The sequence below is a fragment of the Amphiprion ocellaris genome, chromosome 3 (genome assembly GCF_022539595.1).
Source record: "Amphiprion ocellaris isolate individual 3 ecotype Okinawa chromosome 3, ASM2253959v1, whole genome shotgun sequence".
Taxonomy (NCBI): domain Eukaryota; kingdom Metazoa; phylum Chordata; class Actinopteri; family Pomacentridae; genus Amphiprion; species Amphiprion ocellaris.
This window is the reverse complement of record NC_072768.1, coordinates 7,543,475-7,571,458: the sequence shown is the minus strand read 5'-3', so window position 1 is coordinate 7,571,458 and position 27,984 is coordinate 7,543,475. Positions and strand designations below refer to the sequence as shown.

The window sequence follows — 27,984 nt, the reverse complement described above, 5'->3', positions numbered from 1 at the left end:
CATGTTGCTCTAAAAACGTCATAGTATAGCATGTCGCTCTAAAAACATCATAGTATAGCATGTCGCTCAAAAAACGTCATAGCATAGCATGTTGCTCTAAAAACGTCATTGTATAGCATGTCCCTCTAAAAACATCATAGTATAGCCTTTAGTCCTCAAAACGTTATGTCCCGGCTGTCTGAAGTAGGTGAGGAGCAACACAAAAACAGTCCAAACGCTGGTTTCCAGAGGGTTAGATGAGTATTTATTTGAAAGAGTAAGTTTGCAACAACACAACATGTGAGGGAGTTAAAAGCAAATGGGTGTTAGTAAAATAAAAGTAAATAAACAGAACTAAAAGTGAACTTCATGTTGACATTGATGGGCATTCCAACCAGGAACAAAGTAAAAGATAATCAATATGAAAAAAAACTCTTCCTGTTCACCTCTTAAAACCCAAAAACACACCACAGTAGCACCCTAAACTAAAACTACCAATGGCTTCCCTGTTTTCCTTTGTGAACAATTCAAAGGTCCCTCTCTATCTCCCCACATATCCACCAACCACTGGAACACATCTCCAAAGTTCTGCCGGGCCAGCTCAGCTTCCCCTCAGAAGAAGTGGTGCCACCTGCCAGATGAAGGAGCCTTTTGAGAGGCAGCTGGCATCGTGATTGGACTGTACTTTGGTCTTTTCCAATCCAGCTTCAGCTCCAGAGACGGCAGGCGGGACGAGTCAACGGAGGCCGGGTGGACGAAGGCATGAAGCTGAGTACAATCCAGAAAACAGAGGAGGAGGAGTGCAGGGCCAGAACAACCAGAGTAGCATCATATGTCTCTTAGAAGACATTATAGTATAGCCATTGGTATGAAAAAACGCCATCATATACATCGTATATTGTACAAATAACAAGTCAAAGGAAAGAGACATACATTGTAGAATTGTAGTAATTGTGGGCTGACTGATTTACTGATTATCAGTATTTTATTTTTTACTGATTTACGGTAATAAATACATTTAAAAATGGCGCTGCTTTGGCCCTGAACCTTAATCTACCTGTGGTCGCTCTGTCTTCTGGAGTGATTTGATTGGTTATACGTCACGAATAAAACTCCTTTAACTTAACATCTGTAAACAAAACAAAAACGTATCAACAAAGTTTTCTGTTAGAGTTTGTGTTCTTCTAAGTTTAACTCCAAGATTTTAAATACTTTCATTTACTGCAAATGAATGTCTACTCCAAATGTCTCAGTAATAATCATTATCAGCCTTAAAAACCCACAAAACACCCCTCTATACTCGACCACACTTAGTACAGTCCGGTTCCCCCTTCTATAAATCTGCTTGGAATCTTCCACTTCCTGTTTGTCAAAGTGGCCTTCTACCTGGACAGGTTTTGTTGGAGCTCATGCAGCAAACATTTTGGGTAACTGTACTTTAATATGGATGGATGACACTGAATTAGAGTCTGTTTTAATGAGACTGAGTTAAGATGTGTAGCTCTGTCATTAAATAGTAAATTATTTCTCAGAATTCACAGAGAAAAGTCTGAAATGTTTGCTAGGTTAGCGTCCCACATGTTCTTTGGCTCAGCTAAAGCTAACTCTCTCCAACTTCTGGACCTCTTGAGTTGCTTGTTAAAATATCTTGCTGTAGGTGCTGAAGCTCAGAAAGTCTGAGATGTTTGTTCAAAATAAGCTCATTCTCAAGTCTTATCTGAACTCTTTTGTTTGAACTTTCCCTAAACTTAGGAGTTAATGACAGAGCAGCACATCCAGACTCATTTATGTAGAGATTAAACTTCAGTGTCATTCATTGATGTTATAGTGCAGTTTTTCAAATGTTTGTTGCACATGCTCCCGACCAAACCAGTCCAGGTGGAAGACGATATGAAGAGAAAGCTCCAGAGGATGAATATCACACATTTACGTTGGAAATAAATGTCCTTTAATTAGACATTGTCACGCAAAAGTTGGATTTCCCTTTAATGATGTTCAAATCTTTGTTGAGTGTTTTGTTGATGTTGGTTTCTAAATGTTTTCTGACACTCGGCCCCAAAGATTAAAACCTTCTACGGCTCACAAGCTGCAACAATGCACACATTATCAACTATCTTTCTGACTAAACTAAGATAAAAAGTGAAAAACTGCCTGATTCCTGCATCATGACTGTAACTGAATATATTTGGGCTTGACTTTTTATAAACCAAAACAAGAAATGAATTACTGGAGAAAACAATCAACAGATTAATGGACAAAGAAAATGTTTTCCAGCATATATGGCTGAATTACTCCAACATTACAAGATACATACAATTTGAATTCAATTTTATTTATATAGCGCCAAATACAGGTCAAATTGTCTCAAGACACTTTATTTTTATATTTTTTGTCATATTTAAAACATGACAAAGTAAGAAATTTAAACCTCTTGACTAATCCAATTTATTATTTGTTTTTTAAGAGACTAATTGACAACTAAAATAACTTTCTCCACTAAAACTAATAAACATGAGGTCAAATAGAAGGAATGGTTTTAAATACTGCAGTCCCACGATGACAAGAATAAAGTTTGTCAGCAAAAAGTAAATCTGCTGGTGGATTCCATTAAAATCCTAATAAATGATAATAAAGTGTGATACTAAGGGTTTGTGGTGCTAAAAATGTCAAAGATATCGAGTTGAACATCTGGATGGAGGTTGATAAAAGATGACCTTCTTTCATTTCTCTGGAGCGACTCCATGGATTTTATGGATGGTGGTTAAAGACCTGCTCTTCTAGTCGTCTTCCTTCTAGTCGCTGTAAAAAGTCAGTCCATCCTGGCCGACTTCAACACCTCTTCATGACAGCTTGTTCAGCCTCTGACCTCGTGGAAACTCCAGAAACACGGGAAAACCCATGGAGACTCGAAGAACTCGTGGAGACTCGAAGAACTCGTCGGGCGGGGGAAGGTGTGGTGGGTGGTGGGGGAGTAGAGGGGGGAGGCCGCCACCCACCTCCCCGCCTACTCTCCGCCCTGACTCCACCCAGACTCCGCCTTGGCTCTGCCCATGTGGTCACTTCAGGAACTACGATGCCAAAGGGACGACGAATTTATTTCTTTTCATCTGATCTGTAGCTCAGTGAGTTAAGGATTTGCCTATGGAGCTGCAGGTCGCTGGTTCAAGACCAGACCCTTCTTAAAGTTTTTCAAAATCCTGACAAAGACAAAGAAAGAAAATTGCCGGTGGTGGGTCTCGAACCTGCGACCTTCCGCTTGGTAGTCCTCTTCTTATCCCCCTGAGCTACTCGCTCAGATACTAATTCTTCTTTTTTTTGCGCATTTATCATCTATTTTTTGCCATTTTCGAGTTTTTTTTTTAACTCGAGTCTCGACTCGACCGTTTTTCTCAGGAGGTTGGGCTTCAGCCTTTGTGCTGGAGGGTGGAACCCTCAGTTCCAAGACTTTCCAAGCCTCCAGACCTCCCGAGTCCTCAGGACCTGAGCTTTCACACAGTCTGAGGGCTGAAATTTTCTAAGTCCCACAGTAGTTCTCTGTTAGATTGAACTTTCAGGCAGCCCAAGTACTGATATCTTCTAAGTTCCTGAGTAGTTCTCTGTTAGTTTGAACCTTTAGACAGTCTGAGGACTGAAATTTGAAAAGTTCCTGAGTAGTTCTCTGTGAGTTTGAACCTTCAGACAGTCTGAGGACTGAAATTTGAAAAGTTTCTCGGTACTTCTCTGTTAGTTTGAACTTTCTGGTTAACAGAAGCCTTAAAACTTATGACCATGAGTCTTGATTTCACATTTAGACCATCCATCTGAGTTCTTGTCAGACTTTCACCTGTGGGTTTTTTAGAAAAAAATTTGTGGAGATCAGAAGGTAACATTAGTTTGATCAATGCCTTCAACTACTAGTAGACTTTATCTGGAAAGCAGTTTTCTGAAATGAGTTCTTAGTAAATCTATCCACAATCAAACCCAAGAACATAGAAAGAGGAAATGTTTGAAGAAACTTGATGTTTTCGTTTCAGACTAGAAAACGCTTTGAGACTTTATCTGTTTTTGCTGTTTTTGATCGTTTTATTGTCTCTTCTGTTTAATTTGATCTTCTAAAGTCTAACTGGTCTAACTTCGATATTTTGTCTGTTAAATATCATTAAATTGTATTTAATGTTTAACTCTATTAAACAGGCAAAATATCGAATGAGATAATTCAACAAGATACAATACATGTCATTATGAAATTAAACAAAATTTTTAAAATACAAATATTAAAAATTACAGATAAAATATTTTCCATAATTAAACATTTAAAAAATACAATTCAACAAGAATAATATTAAACATTTTAAAAAATGCAAAACATTTAATTAGATTATTAAACCTTTAAAAAGACAAAACATTTAATTAAAAAATTAAATGTTTAATTAGAAAATTACATATTAAATTTCTGAAATTTTTTTAATAATAAAACTTTTAAAAAGTTTTATTGTATTAATTTATTTTCCTTTGATTTAATTGCTTTTTGTTATGTAGTTTCTTTCTTTCTTTTCTGTCAAGATTTTTACCCAAACCTTACAAATGAAATAAACCCTTAAATCACAATGAAAATACTTCTGTTGTCACAATCATGAATTAGTCAATTATTCAGTTTATCAATTCAACTTTATTTGTTTAGCACCTTTCACACAGATGACAAAACTAAACAAGCAAAGAGAAAAAACTATGATCAAAACTCAGAAACATTTTTAAAAAAACATTTAACATGGTAATAAAATATGTTGTGTCCAGGGGATGGAGGGAGTTTATTGAAGTCTTCTTGGGCTCACATGATAAATCATTTCAAACATAAACTTGATATTCAGTCTAAGGAAACTGCAGTGCGACAGAAGAACCAACAATATCTCCTGTTTTCTCCTTTAATGAGTCGACTCTTCTTGTGCTTTCAGACCAAAGAACTACAGACTCTTCACAACCTGCTCAAACTCTTGGTACAAGACTTCACTACACGGGTCAAGAAGGTTTCTGTCTCATTTCTACTCTGAAGATCACCTTCTCCTGCTCAAACTGCTGATAAATGTTTCTGCTGCTCTAAAGTCTGGTCTCCAGAACTTCCTAAAAACTCTCAAAGTCTCTTCTGCTGCAGGTTGCTTTGTAGAACTGTTCCAGAAAACCTCACTAAACCACATGGAGGGGCCTCAAGATAGTCGTCCAAATGAAACCATACAAAAACCAAATTAGTACAACCCAAACGCTAAAGTCTCCTGCAGCCTACCAGAGAACCTCTGAGAACAGAGAATCAGGACAGGAACTCTTACCTTCTGGACAACCAACGTTGGTTCACAAGAATACAGAATGTGTCTGACCAAAAACCTCTAAAGACTCACTACAGCCAAGATAAAGACACAACTCACCTGCACCAAATCCACTAATCACTGCAAACATTAGCACCATGTGCTAACTGTGGCTAAAGAACCTCATTTACCAAGACAACTATCCAGTACAAAGCCCTAAAACACACCAAGAAACACATTAAAGACGATTTTACTGCTGGAAGCTGCAAGCCAACGCCTAAAGAACAAATTAAAGCAATGGAGCCAAACCCAGTTCATTGGTGAAGAGAAACAGAGGAAATGTTTGTCTGCAGCTAAATAAAGCAGGAAGACACTGAGCTGCTCAGGTGTTCCTGATAACACCAAGCAGCCACCTGGACAGCCAATAGGAACACAGCTTACTGGAAGTCCAGAGGGCTGGGTTAGTGAAGGAAATTTCATTTAAAGTTGAAGCAGAAAGTTAACAAAGAAAGTTGAAAACCACCTTCTGATACCTGAAATCTCTGAGTTTTCACACAAAGAACGCCTGAACATGTCAAACTGGTTTCATAGTAGAACCATCATTGTAAAAACGTCATAGTATGGTGTGTTCCTCAAAAAACATTACGACCCGGCTGTCTAGGGCCGCTGAGGAGCAACACAAAAACAGGACGAGCGCTGGTTTCCAGGGGGTTAGGTGGCTATTTATTTGAAAGAGTAAGTTTACAACAACACATGTGAGCAGAAAAATCACAAAGTCTGTCTTTAGTTCAGCTGAAAATATTAGTTTTTGTCTTTTTTATTGACCAAACTTTTCAGGAAGTAGATGAAGAACAATTAAAGCTCTCATGTAGAAGTCCAACTTATTTCGGATCCTTGGGGAGAGTTTAATCTTAGAGTTTATAAAGCTGTTGAGTTTTTAGAGTCACATGGAACCGAGTCCTGAAATAAAATTACAGTTGTGGATTTCTGTCATTTAGTCTGGACTAAACAAATAACAGCAGCATAAATCTCATCATTATGAGGAGTCTGGACTGAGGTTTCTCACTTGATAATGATCAAAACATGAAATTTAGGTTGGTTTAAAGGAATTTTCCACCTTAAATCTTTGAATGTTGACTTAAAAGGTTGGTTTCAGGAAGTATTCCACCTGCAAGGTCCTCAAACATCCACCTTAAAGGAACATTCCACCAAAAATCCTTCGACATGCACCTAAAATGTTGGCTTAACAGAGTATTCCATCCAAAGTCCTCAGAGAGACCTGAGGGGCTGGTTAAAAGGAATATTCCACCTAAAACCCCAAATATAGACCCGAAAGGGTGGTTTTAGAAAAAATCCTTCAATGTAGGCCAAAAAAGTTAGTATGGATGAATAGTCCACCTGAAATGTAGACAAATAATCTACAAAAATGTAGATGATTTTTTTTTTTTTTGAAAAAAAATCATCATGAATTTTGGCACAAAAAAACGCCATAGTACATTATGTCGAAAAAAAAATGTGATTTTTCAGCATGTTGTAAAAACGTGCCATATGATGAAATAATGTAAAAGAGGCCGTGAAAAACACTCCAGAAAGGTTTTCATTGGAAAAAAAATCATCATGAATTTTGGCGCAAAAAAAAACGCCATCGTATACTGTCGAAAAAAAATGGGATTTTTCAAACATCTTGTAAAAACGTGCCATGTGATGAAATAATGTAAAGGAGGCCATGAAAAACACTCCAGAATGGTTTTCTTTGGAAAAAAAAATCATGAATTTTGGCGCTCTTGTCACATTTTGGACGACATACTAAACCATGACTTTTACGAGGTTTTAATAATATTTTCAATGACAAAGAATATGTCTTAGATCTTTTTGTTCCCAAAGCTGGAATCGAACCTGCGTCTTCAATGTACTTCTGTTTAGGAGTCACGCTCTTAACCAGTTGAGCTACCTGGACAGCTTGTTTTTAACTCTTGGACGACATCCTAAACTATGATGTTTTTTTCCACATTTTGGACGACATACTAAACTATGACGTTTTTTCCACATTATGGACGACATACTAAACTATGCCTTTTTTTCCACATTTTGGACGACATACTAAACTATGACATTTTTTTCCACATTTTGGACGACATACTAAACTATGATGTTTTTTTTCCATATTTTGGACAACATACGAAACTGTGAGGTTTTAATAATATTTTGAATGACAAAGAATATTTTTGAGATCTTTTTTTTCCCAAAGCTAGAATAGAACCTGCGTCTTCAATGTAGTTTTGTTTATGAGTCACCCTCTTCACCAGTTGAGCTACCTGGTCAGGCTTTTTTTAAGCTTTTGGACGACATCCTAAACTATGACATTTTTGTGACATTTTGGACGACATACCTGGTCAGGTTTTTTTTTAAGCTCTTGGATGACATCCTAAACTATGACGTTTTTGTGACATTTTGGACGACATACTAAACTATGATGAAAAAAAATGCGATTTTTCAAACATGTTGTAAAAAGATGCCATATGATGAAATAATGTAAAGGAGGCCATGAAAAACACTCCAGAATGGTTTTCTTTGAAAAAAAAATCATGAATTTTGGCGCTCTTGTCACATTTTGGACGACATACTAAACCATGACTTTTACGAGGTTTTAATAATATTTTCAATGACAAAGAATATGTCTTAGATCTTTTTGTTCCCAAAGCTGGAATCGAACCTGCGTCTTCAATGTACTTCTGTTTAGGAGTCACGCTCTTAACCAGTTGAGCTACCTGGACAGCTTGTTTTTAGCTCTTGGACGACATCCTAAACTATGATGTTTTTTTCCACATTTTGGACGACATACTAAACTATGACGTTTTTTCCACATTATGGACGACATACTAAACTATGCCTTTTTTTCCACATTTTGGACGACATACTAAACTATGACATTTTTTTCCACATTTTGGACGACATACTAAACTATGATGTTTTTTTCCATATTTTGGACAACATACGAAACTGTGAGGTTTTAATAATATTTTGAATGACAAAGAATATTTTTGAGATCTTTTTTTTCCCAAAGCTGGAATAGAACCTACGTCTTCAATGTAGTTTTGTTTATGAGTCACCCTCTTCACCAGTTGAGCTACCTGGTCAGGCTTTTTTTAAGCTTTTGGACGACATCCTAAACTATGACATTTTTGTGACATTTTGGACGACATACCTGGTCAGGTTTTTTTTAAGCTCTTGGATGACATCCTAAACTATGACGTTTTTGTGACATTTTGGACGACATACTAAACTATGATGAAAAAAAATGCGATTTTTCAAACATGTTGTAAAAACATGCCATATGATGAAATAATGTAAAGGAGGCTGTGAAAAACACTATGGTAGGGTTCTCCTTGAAAAAAAAAATCATCATAAATTTTGGCGCAAAAAAAACGCCTTACTATACTCTGTCGAAAAAAAATGCGATTTTTCATACAAGTTGGAAAAACGTGCCATATGATGAAATAATGGAAAGGAGACCGTGAAAAACACTCCAGAAAGGTTTTCGTTGAAAAAAAAATCATCTTGAATTTTGGCGCAAAAAAAACGCCTTACTATACTATGTCGAAAAAAAATGCGATTTTTCAAACATGTAAAAACGTGTCATATGATGAAATAATGTAAAGGAGGCTGTGAAAAACACTCTGGAAAGGTTTTCTTTGAAAAAAAATCATGAATTTTGGCGCAAAAAAACGCCTTACTATACTATGTCGAAAAAAAAATGCGATTTTTCAAACATGTTGTAAAAACATGCCATATGATGAAATAATGTAAAGGAGGCCGTGAAAAACACTCCAGAAAGGTTTTCTTTGAAAAAAAAATCATCATGAATTTTGGCGCAAAAAAAACGCCTTACTATACTATGTCGAAAAAAAATGCGATTTTTCAAACATGTTGTAAAAACGTGTCATATGATGAAATAATGTAAAGGAGGCCATGAAAAACACTCCAGAAAGGTTTTCGTTGAAAAAAAAATCATCTTGAATTTTGGCGCAAAAAAAACGCCTTACTATACTATGTCGAAAAAAAATGCGATTTTTCAAACATGTAAAAACGTGTCATATGATGAAATAATGTAAAGGAGGCTGTGAAAAACACTCTGGAAAGGTTTTCTTTGAAAAAAAAATCATGAATTTTGGCGCAAAAAAACGCCTTACTATACTATGTCGAAAAAAAATGCGATTTTTCAAACATGTTGTAAAAACATGCCATATGATGAAATAATGTAAAGGAGGCCGTGAAAAACACTCCAGAAAGGTTTTCTTTGAAAAAAAAATCATCATGAATTTTGGCGCAAAAAAAACGCCTTACTATACTATGTCGAAAAAAAATGCGATTTTTCAAACATGTTGTAAAAACGTGTCATATGATGAAATAATGTAAAGGAGGCCATGAAAAACACTCCAGAAAGGTTTTCTTTGAAAAAAAAATCATCATGAATTTTGGCGCAAAAAAAACGCCTTACTATACTATGTCGAAAAAAAATTGCAATTTTTCAACATGTTGTAAAAACGTGCCATGTGATGTAATAATGTAAAAGAGGCCATGAAAAACACTATGGTAAGGTTTTCTTTTAAAAAAGAATCATTATGAATTTTGGCGCAAAAAAAACGGCATATTATACTGTCAAAAAATGTCATTTATCAACATCTTGTGAAAACATACCAAATGATGAAATAACGCAAAGGAGGCTGTGAAAAACACTCCAGAAAGGTTTTCTTTGAAAAAAAAATCATCTTGAATTTTGGCGCAAAAAAAACGCCTTACTATACTATGTCGAAAAAAAATTGCAATTTTTCAACATGTTGTAAAAACGTGCCATATGATGTAATAATGTAAAAGAGGCCGTGAAAAACACTATGGTAAGGTTTTCTTTTAAAAAAGAATCATTATGAATTTTGGCGCAAAAAAAACAGCATATTATACTATGTCAAAAAATGTCATTTTTCAACATCTTGTGAAAACATACCAAATGATGAAATAACGCAAAGGAGGCTGTGAAAAACACTCCAGAAAGGTTTTCTTTGAAAAAAAAATCATCATGAATTTTGGCGCAAAAAAACGCCTTACTATACTATGTCGAAAAAAATGCGATTTTTCAAACATGTTGTAAAAACGTGTCATATGATGAAATAATGTAAAGGAGGCTGTGAAAAACACTCTGGAAAGGTTTTCTTTGAAAAAAAAATCATCATGAATTTTGGCGCAAAAAAAACGCCTTACTATACTATGTCGAAAAAAAATGCGATTTTTCAAACATGTTGTAAAAACGTGCCATATGATGAAATAATGTAAAGGAGGCCGTGAAAAACACTCCAGAAAGGTTTTCTTTGAAAAAAAAAATCATCTTGAATTTTGGCGCAAAAAAAACGCCTTACTATACTATGTCGAAAAAAAATTGCAATTTTTCAACATGTTGTAAAAACGTGTCATATGATGAAATAATGTAAAGGAGGCTTTGAAAAACACTCTGGAAAGGTTTTCTTTGAAAAAAAAATCATCATGAATTTTGGCGCAAAAAAACGCCTTACTATACTATGTCAAAAAATGTCATTTTTCAACATCTTGTGAAAACATACCAAATGATGAAATAACGCAAAGGAGGCTGTGAAAAACACTCCAGAAAGGTTTTCTTTGAAAAAAAAATCATCTTGAATTTTGGTGCAAAAAAAACGCCTTACTATACTATGTCGAAAAAAAATTGCAATTTTTCAACATGTTGTAAAAACGTGCCATATGATGTAATAATGTAAAAGAGGCCGTGAAAAACACTATGGTAAGGTTTTCTTTTAAAAAAGAATCATTATGAATTTTGGCGCAAAAAAACCAGCATATTATACTATGTCAAAAAATGTCATTTTTCAACATCTTGTGAAAACATAACAAATGATGAAATAACGCAAAGGAGGCTGTGAAAAACACTCCAGAAAGGTTTTCTTTGAAAAAAAATCATCATGAATTTTGGCGCAAAAAAACGCCTTACTATACTATGTCGAAAAAAAATGCGATTTTTCAAACATGTTGTAAAAACGTGTCATATGATGAAATAATGTAAAGGAGGCTGTGAAAAACACTCCAGAAAGGTTTTCTTTGAAAAAAAAATCATCATGAATTTTGGCGCAAAAAAAATGCCTTACTATACTATGTCGAAAAAAAATGCGATTTTTCAAACATGTTGTAAAAACGTGTCATATGATGAAATAATGTAAAGGAGGCTGTGAAAAACACTCTGGAAAGGTTTTCTTTGAAAAAAAAATCATCATGAATTTTGGCGCAAAAAAACGCCTTGCTATACTATGTCGAAAAAAAATTGCGATTTTTCAACATGTTGTCAAAACGTGCCATATGATGAAATAATGTAAAGGAGGCCATGAAAAACACTCCACAAAGGTTTTCTTTAAAAAAAAATAAAAATCATCATAAATTTTGGCGCAAAAAAAACGCCTTACTATACTATGTCGAAAAAAAATGCGATTTTTCAAACATGTTGTAAAAACATGCCAAATGATGAAATAACGCAAAGGAGGCCGTGAAAAACACTCCAGAAAGGTTTTCTTTGAAAAAAAAATCATCTTGAATTTTGGCGCAAAAAAAACGCCTTACTATACTATGTCGAAAAAAATGCGATTTTTCAAACATGTTGTAAAAACGTGTCATATGATGAAATAATGTAAAGGAGGCTGTGAAAAACACTCTGGAAAGGTTTTCTTTGAAAAAAAAATCATCATGAATTTTGGCGCAAAAAAACGCCTTACTATACTATGTCGAAAAAAAATTGCGACTTTTCAACATGTTGTCAAAACGTGCCATATGATGAAATAATGTAAAGGAGGCCGTGAAAAACACTCCAGAAAGGTTTTCTTTGAAAAAAAAATCATCTTGAATTTTGGCGCAAAAAAAACGCCTTACTATACTATGTCGAAAAAAAATTGCAATTTTTCAACATGTTGTAAAAACGTGCCATATGATGTAATAATGTAAAAGAGGCCGTGAAAAACACTATGGTAAGGTTTTCTTTTAAAAAAGAATCATTATGAATTTTGGCGCAAAAAAACGCCTTACTATACTATGTCGAAAAAAAATGCGATTTTTCAAACATGTTGTAAAAACGTGTCATATGATGAAATAATGTAAAGGAGGCTGTGAAAAACACTCTGGAAAGGTTTTCTTTGAAAAAAAAATCATCATGAATTTTGGCGCAAAAAAACGCCTTACTATACTATGTCGAAAAAAAATGCGATTTTTCAAACATGTTGTAAAAACGTGCCATATGATGAAATAATGTAAAGGAGGCCGTGAAAAACACTCCAGAAAGGTTTTCTTTGAAAAAAAAAATCATCTTGAATTTTGGCGCAAAAAAAAACGCCTTACTATACTATGTCGAAAAAAAATTGCAATTTTTCAACATGTTGTAAAAACGTGTCATATGATGAAATAATGTAAAGGAGGCTTTGAAAAACACTCTGGAAAGGTTTTCTTTTAAAAAAGAATCATTATGAATTTTGGCGCAAAAAAAACAGCATATTATACTATGTCAAAAAATGTCATTTTTCAACATCTTGTGAAAACATACCAAATGATGAAATAACGCAAAGGAGGCTGTGAAAAACACTCCAGAAAGGTTTTCTTTGAAAAAAAATCATCATGAATTTTGGCGCAAAAAAACGCCTTACTATACTATGTCGAAAAAAAATGCGATTTTTCAAACATGTTGTAAAAACGTGTCATATGATGAAATAATGTAAAGGAGGCTGTGAAAAACACTCCAGAAAGGTTTTCTTTGAAAAAAAAATCATCATGAATTTTGGCGCAAAAAAAATGCCTTACTATACTATGTCGAAAAAAAATGCGATTTTTCAAACATGTTGTAAAAACGTGTCATATGATGAAATAATGTAAAGGAGGCTGTGAAAAACACTCTGGAAAGGTTTTCTTTGAAAAAAAAATCATCATGAATTTTGGCGCAAAAAAACGCCTTGCTATACTATGTCGAAAAAAAATTGCGATTTTTCAACATGTTGTCAAAACGTGCCATATGATGAAATTATGTAAAGGAGGCCATGAAAAACACTCCACAAAGGTTTTCTTTAAAAAAAAATAAAAATCATCATAAATTTTGGCGCAAAAAAAACGCCTTACTATACTGTCGAAAAAAAATGCGATTTTTCATACAAGTTGGAAAAATGTGCCATGTGATGAAATAATGGAAAGGAGGCCGTGAAAAACACTCCAGAAAGGTTTTCGTTGAAAAAAAAATCATCTTGAATTTTGGCGCAAAAAAAACGCCTTACTATACTATGTCGAAAAAAAATGCGATTTTTCAAACATGTTGTAAAAACATGCCAAATGATGAAATAACGCAAAGGAGGCCGTGAAAAACACTCCAGAAAGGTTTTCTTTGAAAAAAAAATCATCTTGAATTTTGGCACAAAAAAAACGCCTTACTATACTATGTCGAAAAAAATGCGATTTTTCAAACATGTTGTAAAAACGTGTCATATGATGAAATAATGTAAAGGAGGCCGTGAAAAACACTCCAGAAAGGTTTTCTTTGAAAAAAAAATCATCTTGAATTTTGGCGCAAAAAAAACGCCTTACTATACTATGTCGAAAAAAAATTGCAATTTTTCAACATGTTGTAAAAACGTGCCATATGATGTAATAATGTAAAAGAGGCCGTGAAAAACACTATGGTAAGGTTTTCTTTTAAAAAAGAATCATTATGAATTTTGGCGCAAAAAAAACAGCATATTATACGATGTCAAAAAATGTCATTTTTCAACATCTTGTGAAAACATACCAAATGATGAAATAACGCAAAGGAGGCTGTGAAAAACACTCCAGAAAGGTTTTCTTTGAAAAAAAAATCATCATGAATTTTGGCGCAAAAAAACGCCTTACTATACTATGTCGAAAAAAAATGCGATTTTTCAAACATGTTGTAAAAACGTGTCATATGATGAAATAATGTAAAGGAGGCTGTGAAAAACACTCTGGAAAGGTTTTCTTTGAAAAAAAAATCATCATGAATTTTGGCGCAAAAAAACGCCTTACTATACTATGTCGAAAAAAAATGGAATTTTTCAAACATGTTTTAAAAACGTGCCATATGATGAAATAATGTAAAGGAGGCCGTGAAAAACACTCCGGAAAGGTTTTCTTTGAAAAAAAAATCATGTTGAATTTTGGCGCAAAAAAAACGCCTTACTATACTATGTCGAAAAAAAATTGCAATTTTTCAACATGTTGTAAAAACGTGTCATATGATGAAATAATGTAAAGGAGGCTGTGAAAAACACTCTGGAAAGGTTTTCTTTGAAAAAAAAATCATCATGAATTTTGGCGCAAAAAAACGCCTTACTATACTATGTCAAAAAATGTCATTTTTCAACATCTTGTGAAAACATACCAAATGATGAAATAACGCAAAGGAGGCTGTGAAAAACACTCCAGAAAGGTTTTCTTTGAAAAAAAAATCATCTTGAATTTTGGCGCAAAAAAAACGCCTTACTATACTATGTCGAAAAAAATGCGATTTTTCAAACATGTTGTAAAAACGTGTCATATGATGAAATAATGTAAAGGAGGCTGTGAAAAACACTCTGGAAAGGTTTTCTTTGAAAAAAAAATCATCATGAATTTTGGCGCAAAAAAACGCCTTACTATACTATGTCGAAAAAAAATTGCGACTTTTCAACATGTTGTCAAAACGTGCCATATGATGAAATAATGTAAAGGAGGCCGTGAAAAACACTCCAGAAAGGTTTTCTTTGAAAAAAAAAATCATCATGAATTTTGGCGCAAAAAAAACGCCTTACTATACTATGTCGAAAAAAAATTGCAATTTTTCAACATGTTGTAAAAACGTGCCATATGATGTAATAATGTAAAAGAGGCCGTGAAAAACACTATGGTAAGGTTTTCTTTGAAAAAAGAATCATCATGAATTTTGGCGCAAAAAAAACAGCATATTATACTATGTCAAAAAATGTCATTTTTCAACATCTTGTGAAAACATACGAAATTGATGAAATAATCTGCAAAGGAGGCTATGTAAAAACCACTCAGATAAGGTTTTCTTTGAAAAAAAAATCATCATGAATTTTGGCGCAAAAAAACGCCTTACTATACTATGTCGAAAAAAAATGCCATTTTTCAAACATGTTGTAAAAACGTGCCATATGATGAAATAATGTGAAGGAGGCCGTGAAAAACACTCCAGAAAGGTTTTCTTTGAAAAAAAAAATCATCATGAATTTTGGCACAAAAAATGCCTTACTATACTATGTCGAAAAAAAATGCGATTTTTCAAACATGTTGTAAAAACATGCCATATGATGAAATAATGTAAAGGAGGCCGTGAAAAACACTCCAGAAAGGTTTTCTTTGAAAAAAAAATCATCATGAATTTTGGCGCAAAAAAAACGCCTTACTATACTATGTCGAAAAAAAATGCGATTTTTCAAACATGTTGTAAAAACATGTCATATGATGAAATAATGTAAAGGAGGCTGTGAAAAACACTCTGGAAAGGTTTTCTTTGAAAAAAAAATCATCATGAATTTTGGCACAAAAAAAACGCCTTACTATACTATGTCGAAAAAAAATTGCAATTTTTCAACATGTTGTAAAAACGTGCCATATGATGTAATAATGTAAAAGAGGCCGTGAAAAACACTATGGTAAGGTTTTCTTTGAAAAAAGAATCATCATGAATTTTGGCGCAAAAAAAACGGCATATTATACTATGTCAAAAAATGTCATTTTTCAACATCTTGTGAAAACATACCAAATGATGAAATAACGCAAAGGAGGCTGTGAAAAACACTCCAGAAAGGTTTTCTTTGAAAAAAAAATCATCATGAATTTTGGCGCAAAAAACGCCTTACTATACTATGTCGAAAAAAAATTGCGATTTTTCAACATGTTGTCAAAACGTGTCACATGATGAAATAATGTAAAGGAGGCCGTGAAAAACACTCCAGAAAGGTTTTCTTTGAAAAAAAAATCATCATGAATTTTGGCGCAAAAAAAACGCCTCACTATACTATGTCGAAAAAAAATGCGATTTTTCAAACATGTTGTAAAAACATGCCATATGATGAAATAATGTAAAGGAGGCCGTGAAAAACACTCCAGAAAGGTTTTCTTTGAAAAAAAAATCATCATGAATTTTGGCGCAAAAAAGACGCCTTACTATACTATGTCGAAAAAAATGCGATTTTTCAAACGTTGTCAAAACATGCCATATGATGAAATAATGTAAAGCAGGCTGTGAAAAACACTCCAGAAAGGTTTTCTTTGAAAAAAAAATCATCATGAATTTTGGCGCATAAAAAACGCCTTACTATACTATGTCGAAAAAAAATGCGATTTTTCAAACATGTTGTAAAAACGTGCCATATGATGTAATAATGTAAAAGAGGCCGTGAAAAACACTATGGTAAGGTTTTCTTTGAAAAAAGAATCATCATGAATTTTGGCGCAAAAAAACGCCATAGTATACTCTGTTGAAAAAAAATGGGATTTTTCATACAAGTTGGAAAAACGTGCCATATGATGAAATAATGGAAAGGAGGCCGTGAAAAACACTCCAGGAAGGTTTTCGTTGAAAAAAAAAATCATCTTGAATTTTGGCGCAAAAAAAACGCCTTACTATACTATGTCGAAAAAAAATTGCGATTTATCAACATGTTGTCAAAACATGCCATATGATGAAATAATGTAAAGGAGGCCGTGAAAAACACTCCAGAAAGGTTTTCTTTGAAAAAAAAAATCATGAATTTCGGTGCAAAAAAACGCCTTACTATACTATGTCGAAAAAAAATGCGATTTTTCAAACATGTTGTAAAAACGTGTCATATGATGAAATAATGTAAAGGAGGCTGTGAAAAACACTCTGGAAAGGTTTTCTTCGAAAAAAAATCATGAATTTTGGCGCAAAAAAACGCCTTACTATACTATGTCGAAAAAAAATTGCGATTTTTCAAACATGTTGTCAAAACGTGCCATATGATGAAATAATGTAAAGGAGGCCATGAAAAACACTCCACAAAGGTTTTCTTTAAAAAAAATAAAAATCATCATAAATTTTGGCGCAAAAAAAACGCCTTACTATACTCTGTCGAAAAAAAATGGGATTTTTCATACAAGTTGGAAAAACGTGCCATATGATGAAATAATGGAAAGGAGGCCGTGAAAAACACTCCAGAAAGGTTTTCGTTGAAAAAAAAATCATCTTGAATTTTGGCGCAAAAAAGCGCCTTACTATGCTATGTCGAAAAAAAATTGCGATTTTTCAACATGTTGTCAAAACGTGTCACATGATGAAATAATGTAAAAGAGGCCGTGAAAAACACTATGGTAAGGTTTTCTTTGAAAAAAAAATCATCATGAATTTTGGCGCAAAAAAAACGCCTTACTATACTATGTCGAAAAAAAATGCCATTTTTCAAACATGTTGTAAAAACGTGTCATATGATGAAATAATGTAAAGGAGGCTGTGAAAAACACTCTGGAAAGGTTTTCTTTGAAAAAAAATCATCATGAATTTTGGCGCAAAAAAAAACGCCTTACTATACTATGTCGAAAAAATTGCGATTTTTCAACATGTTGTCAAAACGTGTCACATGATGAAATAATGTAAAGGAGGCCATGAAAAACACTCCAGAAAGGTTTTCTTTGAAAAAAGAATCATTATGAATTTTGGCGCAAAAAAAACAGCATATTATACTATGTCAAAAAATGTCATTTTTCAACATCTTGTGAAAACATACCAAATGATGAAATAATGTAAAGGAGGCCATGAAAAACATTATGGTAAGGTTTTCTTTGAAAAAAAAATCATGAATTTTGGCACAAAAAACGCCTTACTATACTATTTCGAAAAAAAAATGCAATTTTTCAAACATGTTGTCAAAACATGCCATATGATGAAATAATGTAAAGGAGGCTGTGAAAAACACTCCAGAAAGGTTTTCTTTGAAAAAAAAATCATCATGAATTTTGGCGCAAAAAAACGCCTTACGCCTATGTCGAAAAAAAATTAAGATTTTTCAACATGTTGTCAAAACGTGTCACATGATGAAATAATGTAAAGGAGGCCATGAAAAACTCTATGGTAAGGTTTTCTTTGAAAAAAAATCATGAATTTTGGCGCAAAAAAACGCCATAGTATACTATGTTGAAAAAAAATGGGATTTTTCAAACAAGTTGGAAAAACGTGCCATATGATCAAATAATGGAAAGGAGGCCATGAAAAACACTCCAGAAAGGTTTTCGTTGAAAAAAAAATCATCTTGAATTTTGGCGCAAGAAAACGCCTTACTTACTATGTCGAAAAAAAAATTTGATTTTTCAGCATGTTGTAAAAACGTGCCATATGATGAAATAATGTAAAGGAGGCCGTGAAAAACACTCCAGAAAGGTTTTCTTTGAAAAAAAATCATCATGAATTTTGGCGCAAAAAATTTCATAGTGAAAAGTCGTCCAAAATGTCGAAAGAAAGTCATAGTTTAGTATGTCATCAAAAATGTCACAAAAACGTCATAGTTCAGTATGTCGTCCAAAATATGACAAAAACGTCATAGTTTAGTATGTCGTCCAAAATGTCACTAAAACGTCATAGTTTAGTATGTTGTCCAAAATATGAAAAAAAACGTCATAGTTTAGTATGTCGTCCAAAATGTGCTGAACAGGTGCTCAGGAAGCTCAACTGATTGAGAAGCCGACTCGTCAACAGGACTGTGTGAGAGATGCAGGTTCGATTCCAGCTTAAAGCCTTTTACTGCAGATCTTCTGCTGTCCTATCTTAGTCTCTACTTACCTATTGAATAAAACCGTATGTCATCCAAAATATCATAAAAATGTCATAGTTTAGTATGTCGTCCAAAATATCATTAAAACATCATAGTATGTCGTCCAAAATGTCATTAAAATGTCATAGTTTAGTATGTCGTCCAACAAATTGAAAAAGGGTGCCCAGGTAGCTCAACTGGTTGAGAGGGTGACTCATAAAGAGGAATGCGTCAGAGATGCAGCTCATGGCCCTTTACTGCAGGTCTTCACTGCTTTCCTGTCTCCCTCTCAACTTACCTATTAAATAAAACCAACAAAAGGGCCCAAAAAACTTTTTTAAAAGTGTCATAGTTTAGTATGTCATCCAAAATATGACAAAAATGTCATAGTTTAATATGTCGTCCTCAATGTCACTAAAACGTCATAGTTAAGTTTGTCATCCAAAATGTAGAAAAAAACATCATAGTTTAGTATGTTGTCTAAACTATGTTTTTGTGAACTGAGCAGCCTTGGCGGAGTACTGCACTCTCTGATTGCTTTTCTAGTTACTGTATGTAATTTTAAAAAACAGGGAAATCTGTATATTAACAGTAAATTATTCAAAACATTAGTTAAAAACTGTCAAAAAACATGAATAGTTTACAAAATACATTTGTTTGGCAGCAAAGGAGATCTGTGATGAATTTTGCATTTCTTGAAGCAGCACTTTTGACACTTTTTAAATTCTACAGCATAAAAAGCAGCACCCTGACAGTTTATTTGCTGTTTTTTACTCCATTTTTGTTGTTTTCAAACGACACATTTGTGAAGTGCTGATTTATGGCCCATTTGGTTTTCCATACCGAGACAGAATGCTCTGATGATTATGAGATGTCGGATGTGAGTCCAGGTGTCCAGAGTGAATTGTCTTGTTTTTTAAATTAAGAGTGGCCCCATGTGTCTAAGAATAATAAAGGAGAATGATTAATGTAAAGTTCAGTGAATCCTTACTTTAACTTGACTCATTTTAAGAGGCTGAAGTCATTATTGGACAGGGAAGAAGCTGCAATGGTGACAGTTTCTAAAGATTCTTCAGAAAGATTCTGTTTTTGGCAGTTTCTCATCATTTTAATTCTCACAGCTCTGTATCTGCAATCACCTAATTCTTTTCTATCTGCGAGAGAAAGATTAAAGAAATAAAGGTCAAATCTGTGCAGCTCTCTTGCTACTCCCAGAATAGAACCAACAGCATCTTCCACACCTTCAGTTAGAATTATTAAAAACTAGAAAGTGAAAACGAGGCATCGCCAATCATTCATCTCCTCAAAGCTCCTCCAGAGATCCATCATGAAGCTGAACGCAGAAACTGACCCTCTTCTGTAAAACTGGTTGAGTTCGGAAATAAAAATAGCAAATTATTTAAAGACACAGCATTTCCACAAACACATTCTTACAAAAGACACAGACACAGGGCGGCATTTCTCTCTTTTATTAGATTATAATCCGCAGAGCTTAAAATATTAAATTGCTTTTAACTTAGTTAATAATTAAAATACATAAAAACGAGAGCCAGAACTGAAGAACCCTGCAAAAAAAAATAAAATAAATAAAAAAGGAGAATTATAAATCCAATCCTCCTCCAAACAGAGGCTATGTCTGACAGAACCCGCTTGTGATTCTTTGTACAGTAAAGTCCAAGCAGACTGTGCATTTTCTATACACGTGTAATGATACCATTGTTGTTATCATTTCCCAAATAAACTTCCTCTGATAATCTTTTTAAAAAGCAAATTTTAAAGGGACTGGTGAGAGTTTTAGTTTTGTACTGGGCGTACTGGTGAGAGCAGCTTCACCCCTCTGTTCTCACTCCATCTCTCTTTCTGCTCGAGCCTGCAGACATTACCTCATGTCTTTGTCCTTCTGTGCTGCTGGAGTGGGGGGTGATGGAGGTGGTGTCGGTAGTTTAACACCAGCAAAACAGCTCTGATTCCCCTCGTACAGGCACCAGTCTGTCTCATAGCATCTATTCTCTGATCAGATTAAATATCTAGCATACAATCTTTTTAGATTTCCTTCTCTGTCTCCTTGTTTCTGTGGCATTCTCTACATGTTTGCTGCCCTCTACAGGTAAGCTCTGGGACTTTGTTAGAGGTTCACCAGGTGAGTATGTGACTATAGTTAAACACGTCGGTCGTACGGAGGACTGAGCGGTCTGGTGAACAAGGGACAGAGAATGAAGATGAGAGTGACTCCTCTCTGGCAGCAGTGACGTGTTCTCTTAGGTCCTGAGTAGGAAGCGCTTTAAATCACCCCCCCACATAAACAACCCAAACAGTGATTGGCTAGTATCGCCCCGTCAGGCAGTAACGTGGCTCCCTACTGGCCGGCGTGGTGGCCGGACGCCTGCAGGCCGCCTCCCGCTGCCGGAGGAGGCAAAGTCGAGGCCAGCAGGCGAGCAGAGACGCCTCTTCTCCACACATTAACAGCACTGTACAATAGTAGGTCGAAGCAAAGCAGAGCCCCCTTCCTGTACTGTATGTTAGGTAGAGGATAGAGGGAGGCTGCACCCCCCTCCTCAAACAACGACAAAAAAAAATTAAAACTGAATAAAACTTCAACAAAAAAAAAAACTTAAAAGAAGAAAAATAAAAACCAAAAAAAATAAAACAATACACATACGTTTTTGTTCCTAGTTTAAATTGCAGAGAAGATGGGAGGGATTTGCCCCTGGGAGGAACGCTCACGCCAATTCCTGCTGGCGTGACAAACCCCTCCCCGCCACCCCAAACCCCCCTGAAAACCCTCCCCCCCTTTTTCCTTCCGGCTGGTTGGTTGGTGTCGTAGCGAGATATAAGGGTAGCGGAAGGTCTCTTAAGTCCTGCTTGCACCGAGGAAGGGGGCCAGGCTGTCTTTCCTTCTCGCCTCTATCTTATCTTCTATCACCCCCGGGGCTGCCGTCTGACCGCCGCCGCCGCTCATCTCTCCGTCACGTGGTTTTGTGAAGAGGGGGAGGGCGCCGAGGCGGGGGCGGAGGGGGCCGGGGCGGGCGGCGGGGCGGGGGTGCAGAGGATCTCGGACAGGTCGTCCATGATACAGGTCTCCTTGGGGTCGACCAGGTTGAATTCCCTTACGAAAACGATGAAATGTGCATACAGAGTGTTCAAGTGGCCCTGCAGGTCCAGAGCCACCGTCTCTTTAAAGTGCGCCCAGTAGAGGTGAGCCAGCACGTGGAACAGGTACCGGCAGATCTTCTTTACCAAGGACTCAAAGGAGTTGGGGAACTCTTTGCCTGAAGGGAGGAAAAAGAGCAAAGAGAAGCAGTTTATGAGCTGAAATGATCACAAAGGTTAAGTCTGGTGTTGTTGGACAGATTTCAGTTATTTACTCTCAACAAACCCCATGTAAAGACCGTGCATGTAATGGAACCTAAAGCATGTGTGAAAGTCCCTCTCTAGAGCCAGTGTTTGGTTTTTTCCCTTCTTGGCTGCTGGAGGAACTCGGCAGGCTCTGTGCAATGAGAACCACTACCTATGTAGCTATGAAGACCTCATTCTAAGCTAATTTCCACCAATGGGTCTCTGAGCTTTCAGAAGAGGCTCTTATTTCCTACTTGGAACTATAGTTTTTAGCTTAAGTTATTCAATGAGGAAATTTCTCTGGACTATTTTCTGTAACAGATTATTAATCCTTGTCATCATTGTGGGATTAAAAAAAAGAAAATTAGTCTCAAAATGAATTCAGCATGAAGATGTTTGAAAAATGCTGAAACATGTTCTAAAAGCTGAAAAAATGCAACTTTTCAGCAATTGTCACTGTCTCCTGCAATTTCATCGCAACAAATACGCTTAAAACATCGCATCTTGCGTTGCAGGTTTTTAGAAAAGCTGCCGCAAATTCAGGCACTTTAGGCCAGGAAATCCTGGAGGGACTTATAATTGGTTCTAATTCTTTTTAAACAACTCTTGGCTGCTTTCAGATAGTAATTTGCCTTCAGAGAGTTTGGGAGTTCAGCAACTTTTATGCCTGTTTTTTAATTGCAACCACTGAATTTGTATTTGTTTCAGATGTATTTAACCAAACTTCTACACTTTAAAGACAACATAAAAGTGCGATTTAAGCAGTATGAGATTTATATGTGTTAATACTAGCTGGTCTGGTTTATTAGATTATCTTAGAATAAACTCTGGTGTCTGTGCTAGTAGTTTCTGCACAACAGTGGAGGTCTATGGTAGTCACAATATTTCATTGCTGGTTTTGACATTTTTATGACATAAAATATAAGAATATCACTCGATTTATCCTCTAATGGATACAAGTCTTCTATTTCTTCCTGATTTACTCATTGGACCAGCGCTTTACTCCACCTGAGGCAGCAGGGGGCAGCACAACATCAGTCACTTCTAAAAAACTTGAGAAGCTTCTCTTGCTTGGAAAAAGGAGGAAACTCACCATATTTTGTTGGAAAGATTTCCTCATCTGTGACCAGTTTCTGACAAAGACTCATTACAAAGTCGACATATTGTGGAGCAGTGCACTTCGTCTTCTTTCCCCTCTCGTCATACCAGTAGTATATTCTAGAAGGAAAAGACAGGAAGGAGAAAACATGTCAGACATTCCCTGTTGTCACACGTTTCACAATAACATCAAGACAACATTACGGAAGAACAGGATATGTTTGCACAACTGGGCTCTTATTAATCATTATGAATGTCTTCAAAGGAATTTTTGTGGCTGAGGTTGCAGGCGTGTACAAGAGTATTTCCTGGAATAAAAAAAAAAACAAGAAGCAGGAAGTAAAGCAACACACAAGTGGCCTCTGAGGCGTTATTGACCTATGAAACATCACCTGCTGTGTTTCCTCATTCATGGAAAACCCATTCTCCTAATGACGTCTCACTTTCTGAATGAAAGGTCCAGCGGTACTACAAACTAACTACACGCTCAAAGCAGGTATCAAGTTTACATTTTTTAACTGCAGCGGACCTCGTGCCCTCCAGCTTTAATTTCCGTGTTGGGCCAAATTCCCCACTGCTGACGGGACACTGATCCCCCCCTCAGTTCCGCCGCTGGTCAAACATTTCCGTAGGGGCTGACCCACATAACTGGACTGTAAGCGGGCGGCTTGGAAGCATAGTTAACAAAAGGTCAAACAGGAGGTTGGCAGCACGGAGCGAGTCACGCTAGCAGGTCAGCAGACACCTTAGAGATAGATGAATGAGCAGCAGACGAGATGCTGAAACACCACCAGGAAACTGACCGCAGAGACAGAAGATGATCTCAGCCAGCTTGAAAAGTCAGTTAATAAGCAGATAAAACAAAAAATGTAGGTATACGTGTTGCTGTTATAGACATTACAAATCCTGAGGAATGTAAAGAGTCCACATAACTGACCACACACCAGAACCAGACTCTTACAGTACACTTAGTCACACAGCGTTAGACGGTGTGTTTGTGTGGGAGAGGTACTGAGTGGACTACAAACATGCCTTCACTGCTGCATACAGACACAACACAACCATGGCCATATATAGCATAAAACACAACCACATAGCGAAGCTTACTTACTATTTATGAACAGGGCTAAGACTGCACTTTGGTGAAGATTTGAAACTTAATTCAGTCTTTTCAATTTCCTTAATTGGTTTTTGATATGTCTTACTGCATACTTTTGACATATTCACACCGTTTAATCGCCAACTACTGCATTAAGAATGAAAGTCCTTTTGCAGAAACTGATTCAAGATCTAAACCAGGGGTGTCAAACTCATCTTAGTTCAGGGACAACATTCAGCCCAATTTGATCTCAAGCAGACCGGCGACAAAAAAAAATGGACAAACAACACAAGACAAAAAATAACAAAAGTGTGAAACAAAACGACAAACGAAACAAATGTGAATAAAGCAAAACACAAAATAACAAAAATAAGACAATAAACACAAGTGAGACAAAAAGGAAACATAAAACGACAAAAACATGAGACAAATGACAAAAGTCAGACAAAAAAACAAGAAAAATAAGACAAAATATGACAAAAGAACCATGAGCAATCTAGTATTTTACTTTATGATCAAAACAACTTGTCATGGTCTAGAAATTATTCTTAATTTTTTGTTATACAAATTTACAAGTTGCAGATGATGTCCTCTGTGTAATTTTTACACTTTACAAAGTCGTCCTACGGGCTGCACTGGACCCTCTGGAGGGCGTGTTTTGGCCCACGGGCCGCATGTCTGACACCCCTGATCTAAACCATAAATCAGCAAGTTCTCTAGACTTTGGAAAGTTCTGCATTCTTTTCTACAAATACTTCGGCCTACTTCTTTGCCCTTGGAGGGCAATAGGTAAATGCGTCGTCTGTATGTTGTTTACTTCCTGTTCTATTTCAGTACAAAACTTACATATTTATATTTTTTTTAATAATGCAGTGTTTGGTGTTATGTGGAGAGATTTTTCTGTTCTCTATGCCTTTGTTTTGTTTCTATATTTGCAGTTTAAAACCCGTTGAAAACCAAATAAACTGAAAAAAAAGTTTTGTCAGCGATTACATGTTTGTTTTTAGCTAAATAACTACACCACGTTTGGCACAGTGCTATTAAAAAATTAAATATTTGATGAGAAGCTTAAGGGGTTTCATGAATCTGTTTGTTCAACCAAATCACAAATGGAACCAGCTATAGTGGTGGAAAAAAGTTGTCGGACAAACCATACATTTGCAAAATCTTGCATTAAGAATCACTCTTAGGTCTTCAAGTGTAACTTCTTTCAGTAAAGTCACGGCCATAACACTAAACAAATCCTAAAAAAGGTCATTAAAAACTTAAAACTGATTGGTTCCACAAAAATAAGAAATTTTGAGTATTGGGCCGTTTTGGTAGAATTTAGTTTTTCTTGTAAACAATAAACAAATAAGCAAATAATTTGTATTTGCTTTTGTCTGTCTCATGCAGCCACACATTTGGAAACACAACAAAGATTTTTCCACAAACATTTCATGATAATATTTGAGATTTTATAAAGTTTTAAGGGTGTCTGAAAACTTTTTTCCACCACTGTATAAGAACACAACGCTAGCGAACGCTGTGAGCACATTACCACACATTTCCTTCTGTCTCGCTCTCCAACACACACACACACACACACACACACACACACACACACACACACACACACACACACACACACACACACACACACACACACACATCTATCCACCCACCAGGACAAAATGGGTCTAAATAGCTACCAAATGGTTCCGTTCCCTCATAGCTCATGGAAACATTTCCTTCCAAAAATAGTGCTGAGTTCTGCCCTTGGGCAGGGGCACTGACGCTGCTGCGACTGTGGCTCCGTCAGCTTCACCACAGAGGGGGGTGCCGCTGCCAGGTCAAGGGGCAGGAAAGGGTGGGGTGCCGGGCAGCAGGCAGTGGAGGAAGGTACGATCATAAACGGAGGGGCTGGCGCTGCAGCTTAAATGGCTAGAACAGGGGTGTCAAACATGTGGCCCACGGGCCAAAACCGGCCCGCCAGAGGGTCCAATCCGGCCCTCTAAGTGTAAACACTACAGCGAAGACATTCACTGCAAATTGTAAATTGGTAAAACTATAAATTTATAATCATTTCTAGACCATGACAACTGTTTTTTATCATAAAGTAAAATACTAAATTGCTCATTGTTCTTTTGTGTCTCATTTTTGTAATATTTTGTCGCGTTTTTGTAGCTTTTTGTGTGACTTTTGTCGTTTGTCTCATGTTTTTGTCGTTTTCTCGTTTTTGTCGTTTTGTCTCGCTTGACGCTGTGATGAAAACTCTATTCAGTATCAGCTCAACTTTGTGTTCTTCCTTTAGATTGAGACATTAGCGCTGCTTTGCATAGCTCACTACAGAATGCAAACAAAGACACGATAATCTGCTCTGCTGCCTCCTCTTCACACTGCAGGCACGTTTTCCATTTCTCATGGTGTGGGTTAGCAACAGTAGCTTAAGGTGACAGTAGTGGAAAAAGCCACCGTTGACTGAGAGGTTAACTTGTGACTAGTTCCTTTCTCAAATCTGTCACGCTAGAGTCATTTGTCATTGATGTCACCGCCAAAGTTTTTGTCCAGAGCGAGCGCATGGGTGAACGTGCGCACTTGTAGACTGCATGTAGTGCGCTAAGAGCTGTTAAGTGAATGTTGTGGTTTGTCACAGTGCGGATAATCTGGTTTTACCAGCTTTCAGTATACGCAGTGGGAACGAAGGCTTCTCTTTAAAGACAAAGGCTCACACATAAAGACAGCACGCCACCCGGACAGGGAAAACTCGTTTGATAAATGCTTACAGTTAGTCACCTCCCCTCTGTTAGCATGGCATGATTACGCTTCCATGTTACCATTATCCCAAACAAACTACTGTGAAAGTATGCCTGCTTTACTGCTCACAGCAGGGATTAACCTCCTTAGAAGAAAAGAGTTACAACATACTTCTAAAAACGTGACAGACTAGTTCTTTTTTCTAAGAATCTGACTTAAGTGTGATTTAGTTTTCAGGACCTGAGCTGGCCCTGATTACTGGAACAAATGGCCAGACTCCTTAATAACAGTTTGATCAAAGTATCATGGAAGTGGGTGTGATGTGTGTAATTATATTAGCAGATGTCAGATAGCAGCAAAATGCACAGACTGGACTGCAGAGGATTAAAGTGAAGCTAGCACACGTTACACTTATTAGCACGTGGTCTCTACTTTTACCAGAACACATATCGGTACCAAGTCTCTGTTGAGCTTCAAACTAGGGTTAAAAATGTGAACTTCAGCCCTCTGAACCCCAAAATTCATTGACGGATTTGAAAAGTATGTTTTTTGTTTTTTTGAAAAACCTGCACAATTAAACCTTTTTTTCATGCCCCAAACTAGGAAATCATAGAGTTTGAAGTTTCTGATG

The 27,984-nt window shown here is 36.0% G+C and overlaps 1 protein-coding gene across 4 annotated transcripts in view; it reads right to left on the bottom strand.

Moving 5' to 3' along the window:
- Positions 1 to 20,538: 20,538 nt before the first annotated feature.
- The window catches only part of mob2a (MOB kinase activator 2a), a 73,252-nt gene continuing 65,806 nt past the window's right edge, over positions 20,539 to 27,984 (bottom strand). For all 4 annotated transcript variants that reach the window (XM_023273538.3, XM_023273537.3, XM_023273536.3 and 1 more), the window contains exons 4-5: positions 23,514 to 23,638; positions 20,539 to 22,353 (exon numbers count right to left, since the gene is read on the bottom strand). In XM_023273538.3, coding sequence (XP_023129306.1) covers positions 22,040 to 22,353; positions 23,514 to 23,638 — 439 coding nt within the window. In that variant the 3' untranslated portion in view covers positions 20,539 to 22,039. The remainder of the gene's footprint in view (positions 22,354 to 23,513; positions 23,639 to 27,984) is intronic.